We start from the raw sequence: 26,259 nt of genomic DNA, 5'->3' as shown, positions 1-26,259 counted from the left end.
GCATGTGCAGAAGCGCTAAATCGCAACCTGCGTGTGCACAGATGCGCAGATGCGGGTTGAGAATGCTGCGGGTTGCGAACTTCATCCCGTACGGATCACGTTTGCAACCCGAGCATCCACTGTATAACACTCCCCCATGTATAAGATGCCCCCTATTTTGGGGGACTAAAAATTAAGAAAATGGGGGAAGATTGCCCTGAGCTTTTTAAATATCACTCTCCTGCATGGCCGACGCTAACACTCATGTTATAATCTCGTGGTATAATCTTAATATTTACAACCAGATGAAGGATTCATTTTTGGAATAATAAATTTTCAGAGTAGTTTTTACAGTTATATCAAAAATTACTGATTTGGTTATACTATTAGAAATACATAGACCGTTAGTTATGAAATTATTGTGCGGTTTAATAAGTTAACTGTTTATATTTGGACAACTTTTCCGCTGTACTTTATCGGAAAGAGTAAAATAATCCTTTCCTTAACAACAATTTAAACAATTTGTTCAACTAAAACAATAACATTATAGCATGCTTGTTAACTGATGTGGTTAAACATTTTTATTTTTATAAAAAACTTAAACTGAGTTTTAGCACACATGAAAAACTTAAAACAAACCCTTATTTCCTGACGAATAGCCTTTGCATTATAATGTAACTTAAACAGAAAACTATCTTTAGAAAGATTTTTCCTCTAAAAGCAGTTTATTTTAAAAATCCAGTTTAAATTAAAAAAATCTGTTTTTAAAATTTTCGTTATGCGAATGGTGCTGCCATACGTTCCAACAGGTACCAGCCCAAAACCCGGACATGCATCTTCCGGGCCGCACTAGTCACAAAAATGGGATGTCCCAGACAGTGCCATGGACCCCCCTTGGTGTGCGGACCACACATGGGGAACCACCTCTAGAGCAGGGGTCAGCAACCTTTTTCAGCTGGGGGCCGGTCCACCGTCCCTCAGACCATGTGGTGGGCCGGACTATTTTTTTTGGGGGGGGGGAGTGAACGAATTCCTATGCCCCACAAATAACCAAGAGATGCATTTTAAATAGAAGCACACATTCTACTCATGTAAAAACACCAGACAGGCCCCACAAATAACCCAGAGATGCATTTTCAATAAAAGGGCACATTTTACTCAAGATAAAAACATGCTGATTCCCGGACCATCCGCAAGCCGGATTGAGAAGGCGATTGGGCCGCATCCGGCCCCCGGGCCTTAGGTTGCCTGCCCCTGATCTATAGGTTAGCACCACACCTGAGAAGACCCTGCTCCACACTACCACACCAGTCAGCAGAAGCAGATGGGGAAAGCCCTCTGATTTTGAATGATGCAAGTATGGAATAATATCTGGGAGGAAGCACACCTCTAAGTTCCAAGCTCTCAAATCCTCTCTAGGGCATCATCTGGAAGCACCCACTAGCCAGGAAAGCGTATGAACCAGGTCCACATGCACTACTTCATTGGAAAAGGAACTATAATTCCAAGCTGTTAAGTCTTTGAGCTCTATTATCGGTACTGATGCCTATTTCACTGGCTGGCGAACCCAAGGATTGAAGGATGCTCTCGCAAACGAATTGCCACGTTTTAAATACCTTGACGAGCTCCACCGCTTCTGAAGCAAAATCACAGCAATACAGAAAGACTCCAGGATGGTGTCTGGAGAAAGAAACAAGGGAAATATCAGCCCCCCTAATTGCTTTTGTGAAGCGATTTTCGCCGGGGATCCATCTGCAGGCATAATCAGATCACCTAAACCCAGTTCTTGGGAGATGTGGAAAGGGCAAAGGCAGAGGGAAGCGAACGGGAAAGTTGAGGGTGGAGGTGGTTAAACGTCTTGTTGGGAAATGAGCAAAACACTTACTTCTCCAGGACTCCATCCCTACTAGGCCATTGCTTTGTCTGTGACAAAGCTGCATTTGGTAGCCGTTGCACAATATTATAAAAGGTAAAGGGACCCCTGACCATTAGGTCCAGTTGTGACCGACTCAAGGGTTGCAGCGCTCATCTCGCTTTATTGGCCAAGGAAGCCGGCGTACAGCTTATGGGTCATGTGGCCAGCATGACTAAGCCGCTTCTGGTGAACCACAGCAGCGCACGGAAACGCCGTTTACCTTCCCGCCGGAGTGGTACCTATTTATCTACTTGCACTTTGACGTGCTTTCGAACTGCTAGATTGGCAGGAGCAGGGACCGAGCAACGGGAGCTCACCCCATTGTGGGGATTTGAACTGCCGACCTTCTGATCAGCAAGTCCTAGGCTCTGTGGTTTAACCCACAGCACCACCTGTGCAATATTATAGAACTGAGCAAAAAGGAAAGGGGTGTAGCTACAAGAGACCTTTCGATCCCACTTGCTAGTATCACAAGGGAATGTGGTCCTCCAACAGCAGTCCCAGCGCAAACTGTCTCTATTCAATTTCTGAATGAAAAACGCAGGCTGGCTCCGATACAGGGGTAGCTTCTTCCCCCGCCTCCATCCGCTACAGAGCCAGCTCCAAACTCCCTTGTGTATTTAAGATTATCAGACACCAAGGACATAAGGCAGCATTCCCCAGTACAGTTGTAACTTGGATCTCAAACGCCTTGGCTCCTGAACAATCAAAACCCAGAAGTGAGTGGTCCAGTTTTCTAATGTTCTTTTGGAAGCCGAATGTCCAATGGGGCTTCCGCAGCTTCCGATTGGTTGCAGGAGCTTCCTGCAGCCAATCAGAAGCCGCGCTTTGGTTTCCAAACATTTTGTAAGTCAAACATACAAGGTACGACTGTACCAAGAACAATTGCCACTACAGTGCAGGGTTTCACATTAGGAAGAGCTGAAATAAAGGGGAAAAAATTTTTGGATCTGCTTTGCTCTTAAGAACCAGCAGCAATGTCAATCACAACTTTTTAATTTTCACTGAGTACTCTGAAGCGTAACTACAATGGAACAACCACAAATAGCTGGAAATACTGCTGACCAAGAGATTTTCCGCGCATACAGATTTTACAAATTATGAACACATTACACTGGTTGTTTCTTGCCTGTGCCGGCATCTGATTCATTTGGAGTCCAATTCATGGTACAGTGGTACCTCGGGTTAAGAACCTAATTCGTTCTGGAGGTCCGTTCTTAACCTGAAACTGTTCTTAACCTGAAGCACCACTTTAGCTAATGGGGCCTCCCGCTGCCGCTGCGCGATTTCTGTTCTCATCCTGAAGCAAAGTTCTTAACCAGAGGTACTATTTCTGGGTTAGAGGAGTCTGTAATCTGAAGCGTCTGTAACCCGAGGTACCAATGTACAGCTTTGGACCTATGAAGGCCAACGAAACTTCGTACCCAATGGAACATCTCATGCTACTATCACCTACAGCAGGGACAAGTAACCTGTGGCCCTCCAGATGTTGTGGGAAGCCACAAGAGGTCCGGAGGGTGGCAACACGAGGATGGGCCTTTTCTGCGGTGGCTCCCCATTTGTGGAATGCTCTCCTCGAGGAGGCCCGCCTGACGCCCTTCACTGCATATCTTTTAGCGCCAGGTGTAAACGTTTCTCTATAACCAGGCCTTGGAATGATTAAATATTATATGGCCTAAAAAAAAAATAAAAAAATTATATGGCCTTTTAAACGTGGTTTGTTTGTTTTTTGGAGGGGGGTTTGTGACGTTAACATATGAGAGTGCTGGAGGTGAGATAGTTAAACAGGTTACCCAATCAGAACCCAGGGGGTGGAGTCAGAGGGACTATAAAACCAGCTCTGGGAGGGGCGAAGGAAGGAGTTCGTTGGGAGTTGGGTGGTTGGAGTGGGAGTGAATTGGGATAGAGTCTGTGGGTAGGTTGAGCCAGTGTAGCGAAATAAGCTGAGTCAGGAACAGTTAGGAGCTAGGAAGACAAGTAAATATCTGAGAGGTGGTTTAGTGAGTGAGACCAGGTAGCAGAAGTTATAGGTCTGGATAGGCACCCCTTGATTGTAATTGTAATTGTAATTGTAATTGTAATTGAAACCACACACTTGTTAAACTGCAATAAATAAACAGAAGTTTATGTTCCAGTGTAACCCTGACTGGACTCAGTATTTTACCAGGTAGGGCCTGGGTGGTGGCAGTGAGAAATAAAGTGGTGGCACAGGGATCAATAGACGGTGAAACGTCCGGGGACCCTGTGTGATCGCCACAGGGTTATTGGGGTATTTTTGGTTTCTTATTACATACTTTGTGTTCTCATATTGTATTTTTACGTTGTGAAATGTGCTGTGATCCTCGGATGAAGGGCAGTATACAAATTTAATAAATTATAATAAAAACAACACCCATCAGAGCTGGCCAGCATGATCAAAGCTCAAGGATGATAGATAGGAGTTCTGGGGCAAAAAAACTTCAGGAGGACCAGAGGTTCCTCATTCTTGAACAATAGTGAAAATTCTTAGTAGGAGTTTCGGCAAAGCAGCTGTTCCCTCCTCATTACTGTAGCATGTAACTTTTTATCTTTTTAGCTTACCGAATCACTTCCAAAATAGGGAAAACACTGTTACCAGCACCACAGCCAACCTGGTAGTAAAGACAAAAGCAAAATATTAAGCTGATCACATTTATAAAAAAAATATTTTCCAACATTTAGGGGGGGCAGGGCGAGAACAGACTAAGAATTAAACTTTAAAATATCTTCAGGGAATAGTTCTGTGTGTGTCCTCCTTTTTCACAAAGAAGGGCTTCATCTTGTTTGATACACCAAGAAATTACTTTACTCTGGTAGCCACACACAAAATATTGATTTGTTCCAAAATGCAGCTGGCATTTTCTCTCTCTCTCTTAAAATGCATTAGAGTGGCTATGCGTGCAAAAGGATATAGAAAAGCTGCAACCAGCTCCTAACCTCAACAGAGTATCATGAAATAAGTTAGAAGAGAAGACATATTTAAAGAAACTTGAGCAATTGGCTTTAAATGCTTCTTAAAAAGTTTAAGCTGACCCAAGTTTTCCCAGACTTTGTTTTGTAGACTGCTCAGTTCTGTCTGTCGTATATGGTTGTTGGGGGGGGGGAGCAGCGAGAAGGGGGAATCATTCTTCTGGCAAGTCCAAATGCTTGCCCTGGCGGAACGACTACAATATTGAACTCTCCCCCCCCCCCCAAGTTTCCATATTGTTTTCATTCAGTTTTTAAGGCACAATTTGGTTGAATGTTGCTTGCTTTTTTGCAGTTACTCCATTCCTATGGTAAACCATTCATTGATTTTTTTACTACTTTAAACCGCCTAAACATTTTATAAATGAGTAAGACTGTGCTACCTAGCAGATCCCAAGGACTTATTCAGAACAATACTGTATGGGAAACCCGAGAGGTTTAAAAAACCAATGAAATTTTAATATCATCATCATAATTTATTAACAACAACAACAACAACAACAACAATTTATTACTTATATCCCGCCCATCTGGCCGGGCCACTCCAGCCACTCTGGGCTGCTCCCAACAGAATATTAAAAGCACGATAAAACATCAAACCTTAAAAATTTCCCTAAACAGGGCTGCCTTCAGATGTCTTCTAAAAGTCAGATAGTTGTTTATTTCCTTGAAATCTGGTGGGAGGGCGTTCCACAGGGCGGGTGCCACCACTGAGAAGGCCCTCTGCCTTTACTCACAGTAGGTGAGTTAAGAAAGAGGTAACTATTCACAAGGCTGCATATGGGTTGGATCCACAGAAACACATGTGGAAGAGGGTAGAAAGAAAAGCATAGGTTGACCCCACCGCCCCCAAAATAAGCCTCTCCCAATGATCAGGAGGCCTTGCTCTATGGGTTGGACTGAAGGGGAAAGGAGGATTGCCAAAACAAGGCAGAATACAAGTCTCAGGATCAATCCAATTTTTGCACTTCTGCATAAGCATCAAAAACCCCAGGGAATATGGTGTTGGACACAGAATAGAAAGGTCTACCGTACCTCTAATATTCGGTAAGAAGAATCACCGCCAGGGAATTGTTTTCCAGTGATCTTGACAATTTGCTCATCAGCTGCAGAGTTATCATAACATGCGCTCAAAATGGGAGAAACATTTGCAGCAGAATTATCCTCACAAAGATGGTTGTCTTCAAGGAAACCAGTACATCTCAGGTTTTCTGTAGCCACTTTTCTACAAAGGTCAGATTTTCCTTCTGGGAGAATTTCTGGAAATTCCACGAACAACCACTTGCGATCTTTGAAAAAATGGTTCTTGTGGATCTTGTAAAATTCATTCCAATATCTACTGGCTTCTCTCTCATACTTTGCTAGATTTAAAACCAAAACCAAAAAGAAACCAAGAAATCATAAGCATAAAGAATCGCTGGCATAAACGAGTGGTGGTGGGGATAATTAAAACTAAACATTACTGATAATGAAAGGTAAGGATGGAGATTTCAAATGATGGTAGGCAAATTGAATATTACTAAGACCTGCACTGGTTATAAGGACAGCAGCTAATTTGAGTTTCCTGCAATAAATGATTTGCATCAAGGTTACAGATCAATAGGATTTTGAAAAATCAACATAGCCTTAGTCAACTTTGTTTAGTCAACAAAATTTACACACTGTTCAATTGCAATAAAACTTCTAAATGGTTTACAAAAACCAAAACATCAAAATTATCGAAGACAGTTAAAAACAGCATATAAAAGATAATTAAAATCAACAATAAGCTAAACGAAGATTAAAACACGTGTGAATGTTCTACATGTAAATAGGTGAATTTTGACCCAAAGCCGTATTTTCACTAAATCCACGAATAAGCATTGCTAGAAGACAAAACAGAAGAGATGCAAAAGTATTATGGATCCCATAACTTGAGTTCTCACCAACATGATTCCCACACCTCTCCCTTTTCTTTGTAGTGGACAGAACACAAGGGAAGCATCCAGTATATCTGAAGGAGCGTCTCCACCCCCATCGTTCTACCTGGACACTGAGGTCCAGCACCGAGGGCCTTCTGGCGGTTCCCTCACTGCGAGAAGCCAAGTTACAGGGAACCAGGCAGAAGGCCTTCTCGGTAGTGGCGCCCTCCCTGTGGAACGCCCTCCCACCAGATGTCAAAGAGAACAACAACTACCAGACTTTTAGAAGACATCTGAAGGCAGCCCTGTTTAGGGAAGCTTTTAATGTTTGATGTATCGGTACAGTGGTACCTCGGGTTAAGTACTTAATTCGTTCCGGAGGTCCGTTCTTAACCTGAAACTGTTCTTAACCTGAAGCACTACTTTAGCTAATGGGGCCTACTGCTGCTGCTGCGCCACCGGAGCCCGATTTCTGTTCTTATCCTGAAGCAAAGTTCTTAACCTGAAGCACTATTTCTGGGTTAGCGGAGTGTGTAACCTGAAGCGTATGTAACCTGAAGCGTATGTAACATGAGGTACCACTGTATTTTAATATTTTGTTGGAAGCCGCCCAGAGTGGCTGGGGAAGCCCAGCCAGATGGGCGGGGTATAAATATTTATGTATGTATGTATGTATTTATTATTAACACGCATGCATAAATCCTAATTTACAGTGCTCTACCAACCCAAAGCACACGCCACCGGCTTACTATTTATAGAACACACATAACTGGGCTGTGGGAAAATGGGTTCTTTTCCATGAAAAGCGGAGGAAACAGCACCCCGCTATCCCTTTCAGAATAGATGTGCATCTTTGGAACAGGACTGAAATTGGTTACAATGGAAAACCAGTGCTGTTTCAAACAGATTTAATAATCAAGTTATCAAGACTGGTCCTATGAACCATGAACTCAAGAGTTTATATATTTGATGCACATGTTTTACAGCCATCAACACACTCTTACAGAAAGGGGAGATACAAATGCTGGCAGTTTATTAATTAATAATCCCAGTTCCCCAAGAAAGAGAATTCAAAAGGAGTGCTTGATGAACTTAAATGGAAGCACAGTCGTACCTTGGAATCTGAACGCCTTGCAAGTGGAACCTTTGGCTCCCGAACGCTGCAAGCCCAGAAGTGAGTGTTCCGGTTTGCGGACGTTCTTTGGAACCCGAACGTCCGATGCGACCTACGCGGCTTCTGGTTGGCTGCAGGACGGCTTTTGTTTCCAAACGTTTTGGAGGTCGAATGGACTTCCGGAACGGATTCGACTTCCAAGGTATGACCGTAATAATTATTCCTTATGTTTTGGTTGTATATCAAGCCTGACCATTGGTCCATATAACTCAGCACTGTCTGAATCAGAGATGGGGAACCTGCAGCCAGGGATGTGGGGCAAAGCATGTCAATTCAAATTCTTTTGGGAAAGGCCACCTCACTCCCTGCGACCCTCCAAAAGATGTTGCGCTACAATTCTTTTGTCCCTGACCATTAACCACATTGACGGCAGCTGATGGAATCCAAGGTCCACCACTGCTGGTCTGGAGGTGGAAGTGGCTCTTCAGGGGATTCAGATGCAATCTTTCTCAAGACCTGGGGACTGATGCTGGGGACTGAACAGAGACCTTCTGCATTTAAAACAAGCACCTGACCCATGGCAGCCAGGGTGGAGTAGATTTATATCAAATCAATTTAAATCACGATTTAAATCACTAGTCAGTAAGACTTGATTTAAATCGTATTTTTTACAGAAAGACTCATTCTTGCTGGTATAATCTTAATATTTGCAACCAGATGAAGGTTTCATTTTTGGAATAATAAATTTTCAGAGTAGCTTTTACAGTTATATAAAAAATTGCTGGTTTGGTTATACTATTACAAATGCATAGAGAGAGAATTATGAAGTTATTGTGAGGTTTAATAAGCTAACTGTTTATATTTGGGCAACTCTTCTGCTATGCTTTATTGGAAGGAGAAAAATAATCCTTTCCTTAATAACAATTTAAACAATTTATTTAACTAAAACAATAACATTATAGCATATGTAGCCATGTTTGTTAACTGATGTGATTAAACTTTTTTTTAAAAAAAACAACCTTAGACTGAATTTTAGCACACAAGATAAACTTAAGTCCTTATTTCCTGATGAATAGTCTTTGGATTAAAATGTAATTTAAACAGAAAACTATCTTTAGAAAGAGTTTTCCTCCAAAAGCATTTTATTTTATAAATCCAATTTAAAATTTAAAAATCTGATTTAAATTAAAAAAATCCATTTAAAATTTAAAAATCCAATTTAATTAATTTTTTTTAAGCATTGATTTCAATTCACCCTGAGGGCAGCCCCGCCTATGAGGCAAGGTGAGGCAACCACCTCAGGCGGCAGGGTCCACTGGGGCAGCCAATCTTGATGTCAATCTTTCTTCCTTCCTTGATCCTTATGCAAGTCTTCCCCAGGGGGTTTTTCAGCTGGAACTCAGTTCCGGCCCCTCTCAGGTGGGCGTCATTGCCATTGTAAAAGAACAAGGAGTATATTCATGGTGAGTTCCGGCACCTCTTTTTCTAGAAAAATAGCACTGATGTCTTCCCTCACCGTTCCTACCTATTAGGATTTTATGTAGCCGATGCTGGCTGGTATGGTTGGTGTAAATCACCCGAGATGTCTGAGAAGAGTGTGGGAACGGAAGACTGTCTTATCTTTTCCGTCTGAGAATGTTATTAGACTGTACTTTCGCTTTTTCTGTATGCTTTCGGTTTCTGCCAGAGTCTGGAGAACACAGACGTGCTTATGGATTCCCTGTCTATATTGTGAATAAAACGTAGTTTAGATCTACGGATGTCTCTGTCTTCTTGCTGTGTGATGCCAGAAGACTTGTGTGCACTTTTCAAATGAGAAGTGTTGCAGAGGGCACTCAGGAGTGAAGGGACATGCCATTCCAGAGACGTGCCTACTGGGAGACGCTCAAGAGATACTGGGGGTCTGCCGCCCCCCCAGGAGCTTTTGCCAACACTACCCTGGTGGGGTTGAGAGTCGCCATTTTTGGGTCCTCCTTAGGTGTCCAAAAGTGTGGTTTTTTCCAAGTGTTACTTATTTATTTTTATTAAAGATTTTGTTGATTTACAAAAGTGTGCAATGTCTCTCATGGTTTTTTCCTCATGTAACATTTTTACAAATCAATTTCATTTGTTGAGACATTAGGAAGAAAAGGGGGGGAAGAGGTGGAGGGGGGAAAGATGGGTGGGGGTGGGGTCTGGTGGCGATGTTTCTATTTTACTTACTATATGTAGGGTTTGGTGTCAGTGTTGCATGTGCTGTTCACTTGTGTTCCTTTGGTGGTGAGAGAGGTTGGGGTTGGCCTAGGGTGTGGTTGTTTGTTTGTGACTGGCCGTGGTGATCTTTGTTTTCATGTGTGAGTGGGGTGGGTGGGTGTTTTGAATCAGATCAGCCATATTGATTCGTATGCTGTTGGTGGATTCTTGTTGTTGTCTTGCTGGGCTGTGTATGTGATAAAGGGGAGCCATACCGGGGTGAAGGTGTCTTCTTCTATTTGTCCCCGTCTCAGTTTCAGTTTATTGGTTAATTTTTCTAGTAGGGCTGTTTCCCATACTATTTGGTACCATTGGTCCGTGCTTACTCCTGACAGGTCTCTCCAATGTCTGGCTATGATGTTTCTGGCTGCTGAAAGTAGGTGGGTTATGAGTTCTTTGTGGTGTAAAGGTGTCCAAAAGTATTGAGCCAGCCCTGAACAATGGCCTGCTCTCCAACTTTCACTCTAAAATTTAACTTTTCATGTGAACAATTTCCCCACATAAGAGCACTTTTGGACACCGACTTGACATGACAAACAGGTTGTTGGCCACACATCCTTTAACGAAAATTATTGGAATTCTTGCAGAAAGGATAAATCTGGATTTAAATTTGTGAGTATGGGGGAAGTACAGTGGAAACTTGGTTTTCGAACATCTCCGTTGACGAACATTTCGGTTTCGAATGCTGTAAACCTGGAAGTAAATGCTTCGGTTTTCAAACACACCTCAGAAGTCGAACGTGCCATGCGGCTTCCGCTGAGCGCAAGAGCCTAAGGCCTAGCCGTCGGCTATTGAGTTTTCAGTTCTTGAACGTTTCAGAACTCGAACGGTCTTCCGGAACGGATTACGTTTGAAAACTGAGGTACCACTGTATGGGTTGGTCTTTCCAATGACAACATATAACAAAAGAAAAATTGTATGTATGACTTTGGGATGGGGGAGAAATCCGACGTAGTTCACGTTTAAAGGCGAACATACCTAATCAATCTTCCTGGAACAGGACACAAGCCAAAAACACTGCCCTCCTTCAATATTTGCACTTCTCCGGATTTCGCAACACAGCCTTCCAGTCAAGCAATATGTACAAAAATGCCTACACTATGGCAAAGTGTTAAAAAGCAGAGACATCACCTTGCCGACAAAGGTCCGTATAGTTAAAACTATGGTTTTCCCAGTAGTGATGTATGGAAGTGAGAGCTGCACCATAAAGAAGGCCGATCGCCAAAGAATTGATGCTTTTGAATTATGGTGCTGGAGGAGACTCTTGAGAGTCCCATGGACTGCAAGGAGATCAGACCTATCCATTCTGAAGGAAATCAGCCCTGAGTGCTCACTGGAAGGACAGATCCTGAAGCTGAGGCTCCAATACTTTGGCCACCTCATGAGAAGAGAAGACTCCCTGGAAAAGACCCTGATGTTGGGAAAGATGGAGGGAACAAGGAGAAGGGGACGACGGAGGATGAGATGGTTGGACAGTGTTCTGGAAGCTACAAACATGAGTCTGACCAGACTGCGGGAGGCAGTGGAAGACAGGAGTGCCTGGCGTGCTCTGGTCCATGGGGTCACGAAGAGTTGGAAACGACTAAACAACTAAACAACATGGCAAAGTGTGCATATAAATGCATATACAGTGGTACCTCTGGTTGTGAACGGGATCCGTTCCGGAGGCCCCTTCGCAACATGAAAAGAGCACAACCCGAAGCGCTGTATCTGCGCGGGTGCGCGGCGTGATTTGATTTTGTGCGCATGCGCGAAGTGCGATTTAGTGCTTCTGCACATGCACGAATGGCAAAACCCGGAAGTAACCCTTTCCAGTACTTCCGGGTCGCTGTGGGACGTAACCTGAAAGAACGTAATGTGAAGCAAACATAACATGAGGTAGGACTGTACTGAAGAAACTAACATACAACAATGCATGACATTAGGTGAAATTGCTTTGCAAAAAAAAAGAAAAATGTATAAGGTAAAATTGCATATAAACGTGTGTGTATTGGGAGCAACTCACACAAAAATGCAATTGTTAATTTTTTATGATAACTTTTTTTTAATGGCAAACTGATGTGGAAATGTGGCAAACTGAAGAGTGGAAAAATGAAAAACTGGGAGAAACAAGAGTCGGATGGATTGGCCCTTCTCTAGAGAGGAATAACAATCCCACAATTAACACCCATCTGGAAGCGCTGCTGATCAGACATGGCTGCCGGCTTTCGGTTGCTATTCGCTTGGCATTGTTTCAGGGTGCTGCCTTTTTGCAGCATCCTTCAAAAGAGAGGAAATCAGAACAGAGCAGCGTGTAAAGTCGCTAAACAAACACCACATTCTTCTTCTTCCTTTTAGACGCAATAGCCTCCTCTTTGCCTAATAAGCATGCTTGAAAAGCAGCTGACCATGTTAATAAGCAGAGAAAGTGCTCGAAAGTCTATCAGTTTATTCATTCTCGCTCTTCCTTTTTGTACCAAGGTCCTTCACAACGATCCTTTTTGGCAATGCTGCAGTATGTTGGAGGAACACTGCCTTTTATTTATTGCTTCTTCTTCTTCTTTTTTACAGTGATTTCCAATGACCTAAAATAACCTACTCATTAGTTTCAGCTCGGCTCATTGTTAACAATAAATAGGTCAAAATGTGCTGCCACATGCAGAAAAAAGATGAAGCTTTGAGAGGAAGCATTATTGGCAATGCTCACCTAGTCCCATCTTAAGCATGCAGGCATTCATAAGAGAAAGAATGGCTTCCTGAGTCCAATATATCTCAGCCATAAGCTACTGCCTGCACTCTACTTATTTAATTTCCAGCGAATGCTAACCATGCTTCAATTAATCTTTAAAAGAGTAGGAAGAATGTCAAACGAGGCAAATTTGCAAGTCTGCACTTATTTCAGAATTGAAGCCGAAAAGATTATACGAAGAGTAAACTTTGAAGACCTAGAGGAACTTCATTGGCTAGGTGGAAATGGAGAGAAAGGATGGATGCATGTATTTACACACACACACAGAGAGAGAGAGAGAGAGAGAGAGAAACAAAACATGGTTTTCCACAATGAAAAGAAGCCGCAAGATTCACCGAGGCTGTGGCAGTTTTGCAATGCAAAGCAATGCATCGCAGCCCTTATTCATCCTTGCAAGAACCTTTTGTTCCAGGTCTTCAGGTACAGTGGTGCCTCGCAAGATGAAATTAATCCGTTCCGTGAGGCTCTTCGTATAGCGGTTTTTTCGTCTTGCGAAGCAAGCCCATTGACAGCTTAGCGGATTAGCGCTATTAGCGGTTTAGCGGCTTTTAGCGATCAGCTGTTAAGCGGCTTATCAGCGGATCAGCTGATAAGCGGCTTAGCGGCTTAGGAAAAGGGGGGGAAGGGGGGAAAACCGCAGGAACTCGCAAGACATTTTCGTCTTGCGAAGCAAGCCCATAGGGAAATTCGTTTTGCGAAGGGAAAACCCTTTCGTCTAGCGGGTTTTCCGTCTTGCGAGGTGTTCGTCTTGCGGGGCACCACTGTAAATGCAAACATCAGCCAAAGCGATACCGGTTGGCTCTCAAGGAGTACACCACACAATGCAGTCAGGGAATACACTGAAATGTGTGACTTCCCAGGGTCATCCTGGCACTGCATTTGCCCTGCACCAACCTCGCCACTAAAACTGAAAACGAAGATCATGGCCACTGGGCCCATCACCTCCTGGCAAATAGAAACGGAAGAAATGGAGGCAGTGAGAGATTTTACTTTCTTGGGCTCCATGATCACTGCAGATGATGACAGCAGTCATGAAATTAAAAGACGCCTGCTTCTTGGGAGAAAAGCGAGGACAAACCTAGACAGCATCTTAAAAAGCAGAGACATCACCTTGCCAACAACGGTCCGTATAGTTAAAGCTATAGTTTTCCCATTAGTGATGTATGGAAGTGAGAGCTGGACCATCAAGAAGGCTGATCGCCGAAGAATTGATGCTTTTGAATTATGGTGCTGGAGGAGACCATAGACTGCAGGAAGATCAAACCTATCCATTCTGAAGGAAATCTACCCTGAGTGCTCGCTGGAAGGACAGATCCTGAAGCTAAGGCTCCAATACTTTGGCCACCTCATGAGAAGAGAAGGCTCCCTGGAAAAGACCCTGATATTGGGAAAGATGGAGGGCACAAGGAGAAGGGGATGACAGAGGACGAGATGGTTGGACAGTGTTCTCGAAGCTACCAACATGAGTCTGACTAAACTGCGGGAGACAGTGGAAGACAAGAGTGCCTGGCGTGCTCTGGTCCATGGGGTCACAAAGAGTCGGACACGACTAAACAACAAAACCTCGCCACTGCCTTGCCCTTCTTCTTATACTTTCCATTAAGCAGGGACAACGAGACTGACTGGAAGTCAGGTGGGCACTCTTGTCTGCTCCTGAGCCCGTTGTATCAAGGAACATCTGAAGAGGCTGTGTGAGCAAATGACTACATGACTAATCAAATTCAGGACATCTGTTTGTGGCCTAAGCTTTCCCCCTCCATTTGCAAAGGGCAGCAAGTGTGTAGCCTCACATTTGAGCTTCTCAATGGACCATGCACATACCTCTGGTGACAACCACTCCCACACTCATACAGACTTTTCCATCTTTCACAGAATGATGAAATACTTGGATACGTCCAAGTGAAAATGTGTGGGGGTTTTCCAAGTATTCCCAGTTCAAATATTAGATAAACAAGGCTGCCCTCAGGCTTTTAATGACTTGAAACAAACATTCTGGATCAGCCAGACTACTACCTGGTCTGAATAGCAGGGGCAAGAGAATTTCAGTGTTTACAACTATGGGCATAATCAGAAAACAGCAGCCACGTATTGAATTGTCTCTGCCACCTCCTCCTTCATAACTTCCGGCATGGCTTCACCAGGCGCAGATCTAATGACGTGGTGCTTTCTTCCAACATGGAACAGGGGAAGAAAAACACATTTGCATATGCACACGGCACTAGTTTTTCGCCTCCAGAGTAGTATACAAGAATTACCGTATTTTTCGCTCTATAACACGCACCCGACCATAACACGCATGTAGTTTTTAGAGAAGGAAAATCCGTAGGCATGCCACCCGTAGGCATTTCCTCCATAACACGCACAGACATTTCCCCTTACTTTCTAGGAGGGAAAAAGTGAGTGTTATGGTGCAAAAAATACGGTATATCAAAATACAGTGGTGCCCCGCAAGACGAACGCCTCGCAAGACGGAAAACCCGCTAGACGAAAGGGTTTTCCGTTTTGGAGGCACTTCGCAAAACGAATTTCCCTATGGGCTTGCTTCGCAAGACGAAAATGTCTTGCGAGTTCCTGCGGTTTTTCCCCCTTCCCCCCCTGAAAAGACATCAGCACAGGGGGCAAACACACAACCAGTGGGAGGAAGTTTAATAACTACTACTACTCTTGCATTTTAAACCAGTACTTTATGGGATGATTTTTTAAATAGTTGTAAGCTGCTCCTTCAAATCACATTTTGCCTGAAACACAGGTTAAAAATATACAGGGATTTTAAATAAACACAGTCTCAATATCTTGCACATGTTTTTCCTCCCCAGCTTGTCAAACTCTGGAGGTCCTCCTAACAGCTCATCTGCCTAACATGCACAGGGACACCAAAGAGGACTGTACCACATGGTATTTCTGCCTGTTCCCCATTAACCTAGATTCCACTACTGTGGTTACCCCCAAACAACAGCATGACTAGGCGAACTGTCCTGCAAAAATTGCCTGAAGAGAGGATCAAGTTTTTTTTGTTTGAAAAATAATTAAACGGGTTCATTTCAGATCTACAGATTCCCATATCAAGCTGAGGTTTATTAATTCTGGGAAAAGATACATTGACAGATGTTTTAGAAAACCGAACACTGACATTAAATTCATGTAGCGACCATGTACATGCTGTTATCACCCTGAAGGTCAACCAGCTGTAGAAAGCGGGAAAGTAACATCAGATGTGCCTCGGAGGTCAGAGCAGAGTTAGATGTCAATATTTCGTGAGCCAGGAGGGAACCGTTAATATGTCATGGTCAACACAGTCGCACCTTGGATCTCGAACACTCTGGCTCCCGAACAAATCGGCTCCCAAACGATCGAAACCCGGAAATGAGTGTTCCAGTTTCTGAACGATTTTCAGAAGCCGAATGTCCGGCGCGGCTTCCGATTGGCTGCAGGAGCTTCCTGCAGCCAATCGGAAGCCATGTTTGGGCTTCCGAACATTTTGGAAGCTGAACTGACTTCTGGAACGGATTCCATTCGACTTCCAAGGTATGACTGTACAGCGCATAGGAAAAGAAGGAGATGGGGATGCTAAGGATTAGCGCATAAACAAAAGGGTGGGTGTATTGCAGCTTTAATTGTTCTTAGGGTATTTTACCTTGCAGCTCAGGTTGGACTCTGATGAGTGAATTCTCTGCGGCTTTTTCCTTGGCTGTTTCTTCTTCTTCCTGTGACCACTGCATGTGGTCCCTGCAAAGGGGGGGGGGGATTGCAAGGGTAGGGGGGGAAAGGATGCCTTTTATTTTTAAAAGCTTCCAGAGTCTTTTCTTTTCTCCCCTTAAGCACCACATGTAATCAAATGCATTGTATATTCTAGATTCCATTAGCTGCTCTCCACCTCACTCCCCGCTTCACTCTCCCGGGTCTTTAAAGTAGGCCTTGATGCCCTCTGGAGCTCCTGCCATTCTTATGCTTCATTCTTTTGCTTTGTGGAGAGTTCCAGCAGGCCATGCGCTGACAAACTCGTTGTACTGCCCTCTCCTCACAGTCCACGGCAGCATTCAAACACCTTTGTGGTGTGTGTCGCCTTTTCATTACAGGACATTTTGCAGCCTTCTCCCTCTGCCCGTTCTGGAGTGAGCGCCGGCGGAAAGTTTGTCCTTTCGGAAACAAGCCATCTCTCCAAAACGCAAGCCCATGCGCTCGTGATAGGGTCTGTGCCGTTTGATTCCCGTGCAATAAGGGCTCATTATCTCCTAAAATGACATACATTGCATGTCATGTGGCAGCTGCGCTATGCGGCCGCCATTCTGCCACAGATTTGTAGTTATCAAAACATGGTCGCCCGGCAAGTCAAAGCATGACATACAGATATACTTAGCAAAGGTGTGGGTAATCCGATAGAGGAATGTTGCAGCTGGTTTTGTTTCTGAAGAAATACTTGTAATTGCTCCCATGTGTTGCCAGACCACTAAGCACAACCCAAAACAGCAACCAGAGGTGAGCTGCAGGGAGCTTTTAATTATAGAGTGCAACAGATGGATTTGAGTGGGATAAAGATTTAAATCTCCCCATGTCAAATAATGGTGTTCTAATATTAGCCAGGCTGCAGTAAAGGATTATTGGAGCCACGGCCATGCCACAGTATTGCGCCAAAACAAGAGTGGAAAAACACTGAGCAACGCGAACTATTCCCTAGGAATTTCAGTGCCAGAAATTCAAAATGACTTAATGGCTAGGTCCTAAGGCATGCCACAGAAGCAAGTAAGAAATATCAACAACCTCAGATATGCAGATGACACAACATTGATGGAAGAAAGTGAGGAGGAATTAAAGAACCTTTTAATGAGGGTGAAAGAGGAGAGCACAAAATATGGTTTGAAGCTCAACATCAAAAAAACGAAGATCATGGCCACTGGGCCCATCACCTCCTGGCAAATAGAAGGGGAAGAAATGGAGGCAGTGAGAGATTTCACTTTCTTGGGCTCCATGATCACTACAGATGGTGACAGCAGCCACGAAATTAAAAGACGCCTGCTTCTTGGGAGAAAAGCAATGACAAACCTAGACAGCATCTTAAAAAGCAGAGACATCACCTTGCCATCAAAGGTCCCTATAGTTAAAGCTATGGTTTTCCCAGTAGTGATGTATGGAAGTGAGAGCTGCACCATAAAGAAGGCTGATCGCCGAAGAATTGATGCTTTTGAATTATGGTGCTAGAGGAAACTCTTGAGAGTCCCATGGACTGCAAGGAGATCAAACCTATCCATTCACAAGGAAATAAGCCCTGAGGGCTCACTGGAAGGACAGATCCTGAAGCTGAGGCTCCAATATTTTGGCCACCTCATGAGAAGAGAAGGCTCCCTGGAAAAGACCCTGATATTGGGAAAGATTGAGGGCACAAGGAGAAGGGGATGACAGAGGACGAGATGGTTGGATAGTGTTCTTGAAGCTACCAGCATGAGTTTGACCAAACTGCGGGAGGCAGTGGAAGACAGGAGTGCCTGGTGTGCTCTGGTCCATGGGGTCACGAAGAGTCGGACATGACTAAACAACAACAAACCAATTGCTATGGCGGCACATTTCCATAAAACCTAGTATTTGGGGAATGTACATTGACAAAAATGTTTACAGCATCAAGAACAGGCAACCAGAGGTCCTCCAGTTGTTGTTGGACTCCAGTTCCCATCATGCCCTAGTAGCCACGCTGGCAGGGGCTGATGGGAGTTGAGGTCCGACGGTATCTGGAGGTCTGTAACCTGCCCATCCCTGACTTAGAAGGAGCACAGAGCCAAACTGCTTGCCTGGAAGTAGGGAAATGAGTCCCATACAACTTGTTTCACTCACCCCAACCTAACAAGAGCATCAAGGTCTTCTACAAGGTAGGAAGAAGGAAGTGAGGGCTCATCTCCTATAATGGTATGGATATGCCCCTATCTGGACAGGGATAGCCTAACTACTGTTGTCTATGCTCTGGTAACCTCAAGGTTAGGTTACTGCAATGGGTTATATGCAGGGCCAGATTTAGGTTTGATGAGGCCCTAAGCTACTGAAGGTAATAGGGCCCTTTATATGTCCAGATGTCCTTTATATGTCCAATTGTCACTGTTTTTTGTATTGAATATATGCTATACGGTAATTTATGGACCTAATAGGTATCTAAAGCCATTAGTACATAACAAAATATGTTATTTTATCAAAGTAATTGTTGAACTGAAATACAGTTAAGAAGTATATTAATAGTGAAATACAATTAAGAAATATATTAATAGTGAAATAATTATTAAGCTCTAACTTAAAATGATTTTTTTATTCATAACAAACTTAATAATGCAAACACATTGGCATTTGGAAATAACAAAAGATCCTTTAGAAACACAATTTACAAAGATTCATAATTTGGGGGGCAAAGGTCAGTATATAAATTCAATTAATAATAATAACAATCTCAAACTCCTGCTACTAGTACATCCATCATTTATTTCATAACATGGCTCTACTTCATGTTCTATTTTTAAAAATTAATGGAACATGGATGGTAGCCATTCTTGTGATGGTAAAACAAGTGCCCACTCAAATTTCCTGCAATTGGTAAACAGATATATCTCACATATGAGGGCAGGGAAGATATCCAAGGTATCCAATTAATCTCTGAAAACACTGAAATAATTTTTTTTGACCGACCTCTGGATATCAGTTGGTCTGTCTCTCTAAATTAACTGACAAAGATTAAAACACTTTCCATTTGCACGTATGGTTTCTCTCTTCTGCTGGCTATGGATTCTGGACTCTGAATGGCAGGAAAGAATTCAGCCTCTGTGTTTAGATTCTCAAAAAAACCCATCCCTACTTATATTTAAAAGACAAACCGATAACACAGTAGCAAATTGCATTAATCATACCACATGTTGTGATCAAAAACTTTATCTGGATCCAACAAAACCCGTGACCCAAGAGGAGCAACTGGTCGTTTGTTACTCTGGAACCGATGAGGCATCTTGCTGGTCTTCAGATGTGAAGCAAAGAATCTTTTAACAAACAGCATTTCAGAGCAGCAGCAGCAGCAGCAGCAAAACACCCTGAAAGCAAAATTAAACAAGAGTATAGATTTAAGACAGCATCTTAAAAATTAGAGACATCACCTTGCCAACAAAGGTCCGTATAGTAAAAGCTATGGTTTTCCCAGTAGTGATGTATGGAAGTGAACCATAAAGAAGGCTGATCACCGAAGAATTGATGCTTTTGAATTGGTGCTGGAGGAGACTCTTGAGAGTCCCATGGACTGCAAGAAGATCAGACCTATCCATTCTTAAGGAAATCAGCTCTGAGTGCTCACTGGAAGGACAGATCGTGAAGCTGAGGCTCCAATACTTTGGCCACCTCATGAGAAGAGAAGACTCCCTGTAAAAGACCCTGATGTGGGAAAGATGGAGGGCACAAGGAGAAGGGGACGACGGAGGACGAGATGGTTGGACAGTGTTCTCGAAGCTACCAACATGAGTCTGACTAAACTGCGGGAGACAGTGGAAGACAAGAGTGCCTGGCGTGCTCTGGTCCATGGGGTCACGAAGAGTCAGACATGACTAAACAACTAAACAACAACAACAACAATAGATTTCTTGCAAACTTAATTATTTCAGTTAACCTAAAGAATTCCTGTCTCTTCAGTGGCAACACAAATGTAGGTTGGTTCTCTCTATCCTTACCTTTTACAATTGTTGTTGTTATTTAGAAGGAGCTGACCACTGAAATGTTAATGCATGTTTTGAGTTTGTTCTCTTTCCATCATGCAGCTAGATACTGGTGGAAAACCCAAGGAAAAAAACAGAAAGGAAAAAATTGTTAAGTTCCATTAAAGGGTGATTTCCCACACTTTAACTGTGTCCTGACAATTGCAGCTGTGCTAACAGTGTGGGGGAGACAGGATGCAAACAAAGATTCTCCAGAGCATCTGAAAATCAACTGTATGGTGTTTCAGTGAAACCTCTTTCGTCGGGAGCTATGTACAAAACCCAATTAAAGGTAAAGGTACCCCTGCCCGTTCGAGCCAGTCTTGCCAGACTCTAGGGTTGTGTGCCCATCTCACTTAAGAGGCCGGGGGCCAGCGCTGTCCGCAGACACTTCCGGGTCACGTGGCCAGCGTGACAAGCGGCACCTGGCGAGCCAGCGCAGCACACGGAAATGCCGTTTACCTTCCTGCCAGTAAGCGGTCCCTATTTATCTACTTGCACCCGGGGGGTGCTTTCGAACTGCTAGGTTGGCAAGCGCTGGGACCGAGCAACGGGAGTGCACCCCGCCGCGGGGATTCGAACCACCGACCTTTCAATCGGCAAGTCCTGGGCACTGAGGTTTTACCCACAGCGCCACCCGCGTCCCTACAAAACCCAATTAGGCTAGTGCTAATACTTAAGAGAGGGGCTGTAGGTGGCGCTGTGGTCTAAACCACTGAGCTTGCCAATCGGAAGGTTGGCAGTTCGAATCCCTGCTACGAAGTGAGCTCCCATTGCTCAGTCCCAGCTCCTGCCATCTTAGCAGTTTGAAAGCACGCCAGTGTGAATAGATAAATAGGTACTGCTGCGACAGGAAGGTAAAAGGCGTTTCTGTGTGCTGCTCTGGTTTCGCCAGAAGCGACTTAGTCATGCTGGCCACATTACCTGGAAAAACTGTCTGCGGACAAGTGTCGGCTCCCTCGGCCAGTTAAGAGAGATGAGCACCACAACCCCAGAGTTGTTCGCGACTGGACTTAACTGTCAGGGGTCCTTTACCTTTACCTTTGATACTTAAGAGACAATGTCATGATCAAGATGGAAACAATATAGGTAATTTTCTCACCTTAACTTGCACTAAGTAAAGATAAAAAAGGTAAAGGACCGTGGACGGTTAAATCCAGTCAAAGGTGACTATGGGGTGCGTGCTCATCTCGCTTTCAGGCCCAGAGAGACGGCATTTGTCCAGACAGCTTTCTGGGTAATGTGGACAGCATGACTAAATTGCTTCTGGCGCAACGGGACACCGTGACAGAAACCAGAGCGCACGAAAACGTTGTTTACCTTCCCACCACAGTGGTTCCTATTTATCTACTTGCACTGGCATGCTTTCGAACTGCTAGATTGGCAGGAGCTGGGACAGAGCAACGGGAGCTCAGCCTGCCGCGGGGATTTGAACCGCCAACCTTCCAGTCGGCAAGCCCAAGAGGCTCAGTGGTTTAGACCACAGCGCCACCCGCAATCCTTTAACTTGCACTACTCCATGGGTAAAATCTAATGCTACTCCTCTTTTCTAGAAATGCTTTTGATCCAGTGAAGGCATCTGTTAAGTTAAGGAGACAGGAGGGAATGGGGAATATACTCCCCATTTCTTTTTCCTACTCCTGCCTCCCAAGCAACCTTCCATGCTGTTCTGGAGGGCTCTCAAATCCTGTGGAAGAAATTGGGAGGTGTGCGGGGGAAAGGACTGCAAGAGGAAAGGGGAATTGCAGGAAAATAGCCTCCCTTTATGTCAGTAGAGGGTGGCTCAAAAGCTGTTCTGCAAGTGTGACGGTGGCATTGAACTTCAGCCTGTGTGATAATAATAATAATAATAATAATAATAATAATAATAATAATAATAATTTATTATTTATACCCCATCCACCTGGCTGGGTTTCCCTAGCCATTCTGGGCGGCTTCCAACAAAACACTAAAATACAATAACCTTTTAAACATTAAAAGCTTCCCTAAACAGGGCTGCCTTCAGATGTAACCTGTAACCTGAAGCGTCTGCCTTCAGATGTAACCTGTAACCTGAAGCGTCTGTAACCCGAGGGACCACTGTATTTTTAAAAACCTGACTGGATATAAATCTGTGTGACCCTCAGATTGGTAAAATACTTCTGCTTCCCACCTCCCTCCACCCCACCAGCATGACGCAGGAGCGTTAAGTGACCTTATGGAGATCCAGTCATGCCTCTGCAATTAATTGCCTTTCTATAACAAATGTCTCAATTACGATAGTGACTAATGAGAAATTTGCCTGGGAAGAAACGATATGTGCATTGCTAAGCATTTGCCAGAGACAAAGAGACATACTGTGCATTCGGATTATTGTGCTTGTTTACTTTAATAAGAAGGTTTCGGGGGGGGTAGTGGGAGGGGGTTATGTTTCAATTGTTGCACCTTTAAAAAAATAATAATATCAAAACACTCATCGCGGGAGAAACATTCTGTTAACAATTAAGATCCACCCTCTATTGTGTGGGCAGGTAATCCCTCCCCCCACCTGGCCTGGTTTCCCTGGCAACGCTTCCCCCAGGTGGGATTGGACAACTCACTGGGGTAGGCGGGGTCCTCCAGGTATCCCACCTGAGGGAAGGCAAAGCCTATGCTGATGGGGCCACTCCAGATCCAGGGCTGCACGCGTCCCCGCAAAGGGCGCCCCCCGTTTTAAGTGGGGAGCGGTCATTGTGCTTGTTTACTTTAATAAGAAGGTTTCGGGGGGGTAGTGGGAGGGGGTTATGTTTCAATTGTTGCACCTTTAAAAAAATAATAATATCAAAACACTCATCGCGGGAGAAACATTCTGTTCCTCTGGCAATGCGTTGTTCCTCTGCTTGACTTTTCTTCTCCCACTCCAAAGGTTAAGTTTCTTCAAAGAATTTCTTTCACTGCTCTTTTTCTGGTTCCAAACACTCGAGCAAAGTGGGCACAGCGGAAATGGCGTCCATGCACACAAAGAGCCTGCAAAATTATATCGTGGATTTTTTAAAACGAAACAAATAAGGCTCAGTGCTTGGAAAGCACGTGCCTGAAATAATGTACAGCATTACCATAAAACTTCCACAATTTACATTCCTTAATGCTGTCTGACCAAAGTTGCCTCTTATGAAGTCAGCAGAGCTTTCGCATGTCATGGAACTGGAAATCTAGAGACCAAAAATCTCTGTGCTGTGACCATGATAATCTCCTCCCCTCTCAGTACCTGATGAACAAGTCTCATTTCTAACAACTGCCTACAGCCACAGCGTTCGAAATTAGGCAGGTGCCAGGCGCGTTTTGTGACTACTGCGGGTCCAATTGCGACCGCATGGAGATCTCTGGATGCTAGGTTGGCAACTGGGGAAAGCAAAATATCACTTAGAGAAGGATTTGAAATATTTTCCTTACAGCTTGAATTATTTTTATTCTGCATTATTTGATGTTTTTATGTGTTGTAAACTGCTATGAGATTGGTTCTTTATTTTTTAAAAAATATTTTATTAAGGATTTTCTTGTTTTACAGAAGTGTAATGCCTCATATTTTTTTCCCCCATGTAACATTTTTACAAATCCGTTTCATTTGTTGAGGCATTAGGGGGAGAAGAAAAAAGAAAGAAAAAAAAAAGGGGGGGTGGAGAGAGGGAAGATGGATGGGGGTGGGGTTGGGTGGCGGTGTTTCTATTATGTTTAATGTATGTAGAGTTTGGTGTTTGGTAATGTATGTAGAGTTTGGTATGTAGAGTTTGCTTGTGTTGTTCACTTGTGTTCCTTTGGTGGTGAGAGAGGTTGGGGTTGGCCTAGGGTGTGATTGTTTGCTTGTGATTGGCTGTGGAGATTTGTTCTTTAAAATATAAAGCGGCATAGAAATGGAATTAAGAATAACAGAAATGACGAAGATGGTGGTGGTGATGATAATAATAAAAATAAAAATAATATCCCACCTGACATTTAGAAAACATCTGAAGGCAGCCCTGTTCAGGGAAGTTTATAATGTGTGACATTTTGATGTATTTTTAATCTTTGTTGGAAGCCGTCCAGAGTGCTGGGGAAACCCAGCCAGATGGGTGGGGTACAAATAATAAATATTATTATTATTATTATTATTATTATTATTATTATTATTATTATTACTGAATTTCTGACACTGCAATTTCAGGGAAGTGTCAGTGCATCATAACCATGGCCCGTTTAGAAATACTTGACTGGTCTACAAATACGCCAATTCTTCATGCGGCCTATCGACAAGCAACCAAGCAAAAGGGACAGAACTCAATGAACAAGTACCATTTTTGTATGCAGAAGATCTCAGGCGCAATCTCTGTTAGGATTTTATGTAGCCGATGCTGGCTGGTGTGGTTGGTGTAAATCACACGAGATGTCTGAGAAGAGTGTGGGAAAGGAAGACTCTCTTATCTTTTCCGTCTGAGAATGTTATTGCACTGTACTTTCGCTTTTGCTGTATGCTTTCTGTTTCTGCCAGAGTTTGGAGAACACAGACGTAATTATGGATTCTCTGTCTATATTGTGAATAAAACATAGTTTAGATCTACGGATGTCTCGTATCTTCTTGCTGTGTGATGCCAGAAGACTAGTGTGCACTTTTCATATGAGAAGTGTCGCAGATGGGCACTCTGAGTGAAGGGACATGCCATTCCAGAGACGTGCCTACTGGGAGATGCTCGGAGGAACTGGGGGTCTACCGTCCCCCCAGGAGCTTTTGCAAACAATATCTGGCATCTCAGCTGATGCGGAAGACTTCAAGCCTAGACCCTGGGGAGCCACTAGCACCCAACAGTAGAGTAGACCATACCATACCCCTGATGCGCTGATCAACCAGCTTTTGAGAGCCTCCGTTCTACTGTACCGCCACCAATGGCTTCCAAACATGAGCCAGATTTTTGTCTCTCCCTACCCCCCTCTGCTATAGGGATGCGGGTGGCACTGGGGGTTAAACCACAGAGCCTAGGACTTGCCGATCAGAAGGTCGGCGGTTTGAGTCCCCGTGACGGGGTACACTCCCGTTGCTCGGTCTCTGTTCCTGCCCACCTAGCAGTTCGAAAGCACGGCCAAGTGTAAGTAGATAAATAGGTACTGCTCTGGCGGGAAGGTAAACGGCGTTTCCGTGCGCTGCTCTGGTTCGCCAGAAGCAGCTTAGTCATGCTGGCCACATGACCCAAAAGCTGTATGCTGGCTCCCTCGGCCAATAAAGTGAGATGAGCGCTGCAACCCCAGAGTCGGTCACAACTGGACCTAATGGTCAGGGGTCCCTTTACCTTTACTTTACCCCCCTCTGCCACTTTCCACTCTCCCCCACATCCCACCCATTCCAGAATAAGACAGTGTCACCATGTTAGGTGGCAACTCTGACACTGGAGGAATTAGCAGCAAAGCTGCCTGATGTGTATGTGGAGCCTTCAAATACACGGAGACTCAAGTCCAACAAAAGTTGCGTTCCTGCTAAGAGCAATACTTGGAATAGCCCGGAAATATACTAACATGGAAACAAGCCCAGAGGAGATAATTAGACAGATGGTCAAAATATCTGGCAGAAATAAGAGGAGGAAAATAGAGATTTTTCTGCTGGCTTGTAGCTTTACATGAGACATGCTTATCTAATAATTGTTAAAGCACAGCCATTTCGGAAGACTTCAAAAGACGGAGGAGTAACCAGTCTCACTGACATTTGAAGGAAGGCT

At 43.9% G+C, this 26,259-nt stretch overlaps 2 protein-coding genes across 2 annotated transcripts in view; one reads left to right on the top strand and one right to left on the bottom strand.

The window, feature by feature from the left end:
* METTL8 (methyltransferase 8, tRNA N3-cytidine) overlaps window positions 1-24,972 on the bottom strand; it is a 32,746-nt gene extending 7,774 nt beyond the window's left edge. Inside the window, 6 exon segments of the mRNA XM_079982948.1 lie at window positions 1,596-1,659; window positions 4,475-4,524; window positions 5,915-6,240; window positions 16,489-16,580; window positions 19,733-19,909; window positions 24,848-24,972. Coding sequence (XP_079839074.1) covers window positions 1,596-1,659; window positions 4,475-4,524; window positions 5,915-6,240; window positions 16,489-16,580; window positions 19,733-19,875 — 675 coding nt within the window. The 5' untranslated portion in view covers window positions 19,876-19,909; window positions 24,848-24,972.
* Window positions 1-26,259, top strand: part of CYBRD1 (cytochrome b reductase 1) — a 108,665-nt gene that overhangs the window by 18,816 nt on the left and 63,590 nt on the right. The gene's annotated exons all lie outside the window — the stretch shown is intronic.

The sequence above is a fragment of the Podarcis cretensis genome (genome assembly GCF_951804945.1).
Source record: "Podarcis cretensis genome assembly, chromosome: 1".
Classification (NCBI taxonomy): Eukaryota; Metazoa; Chordata; class Lepidosauria; order Squamata; family Lacertidae; genus Podarcis; species Podarcis cretensis.
Note: the sequence above shows the minus strand (reverse complement) of the source record. Positions and strands in the feature narration are given on the sequence as shown.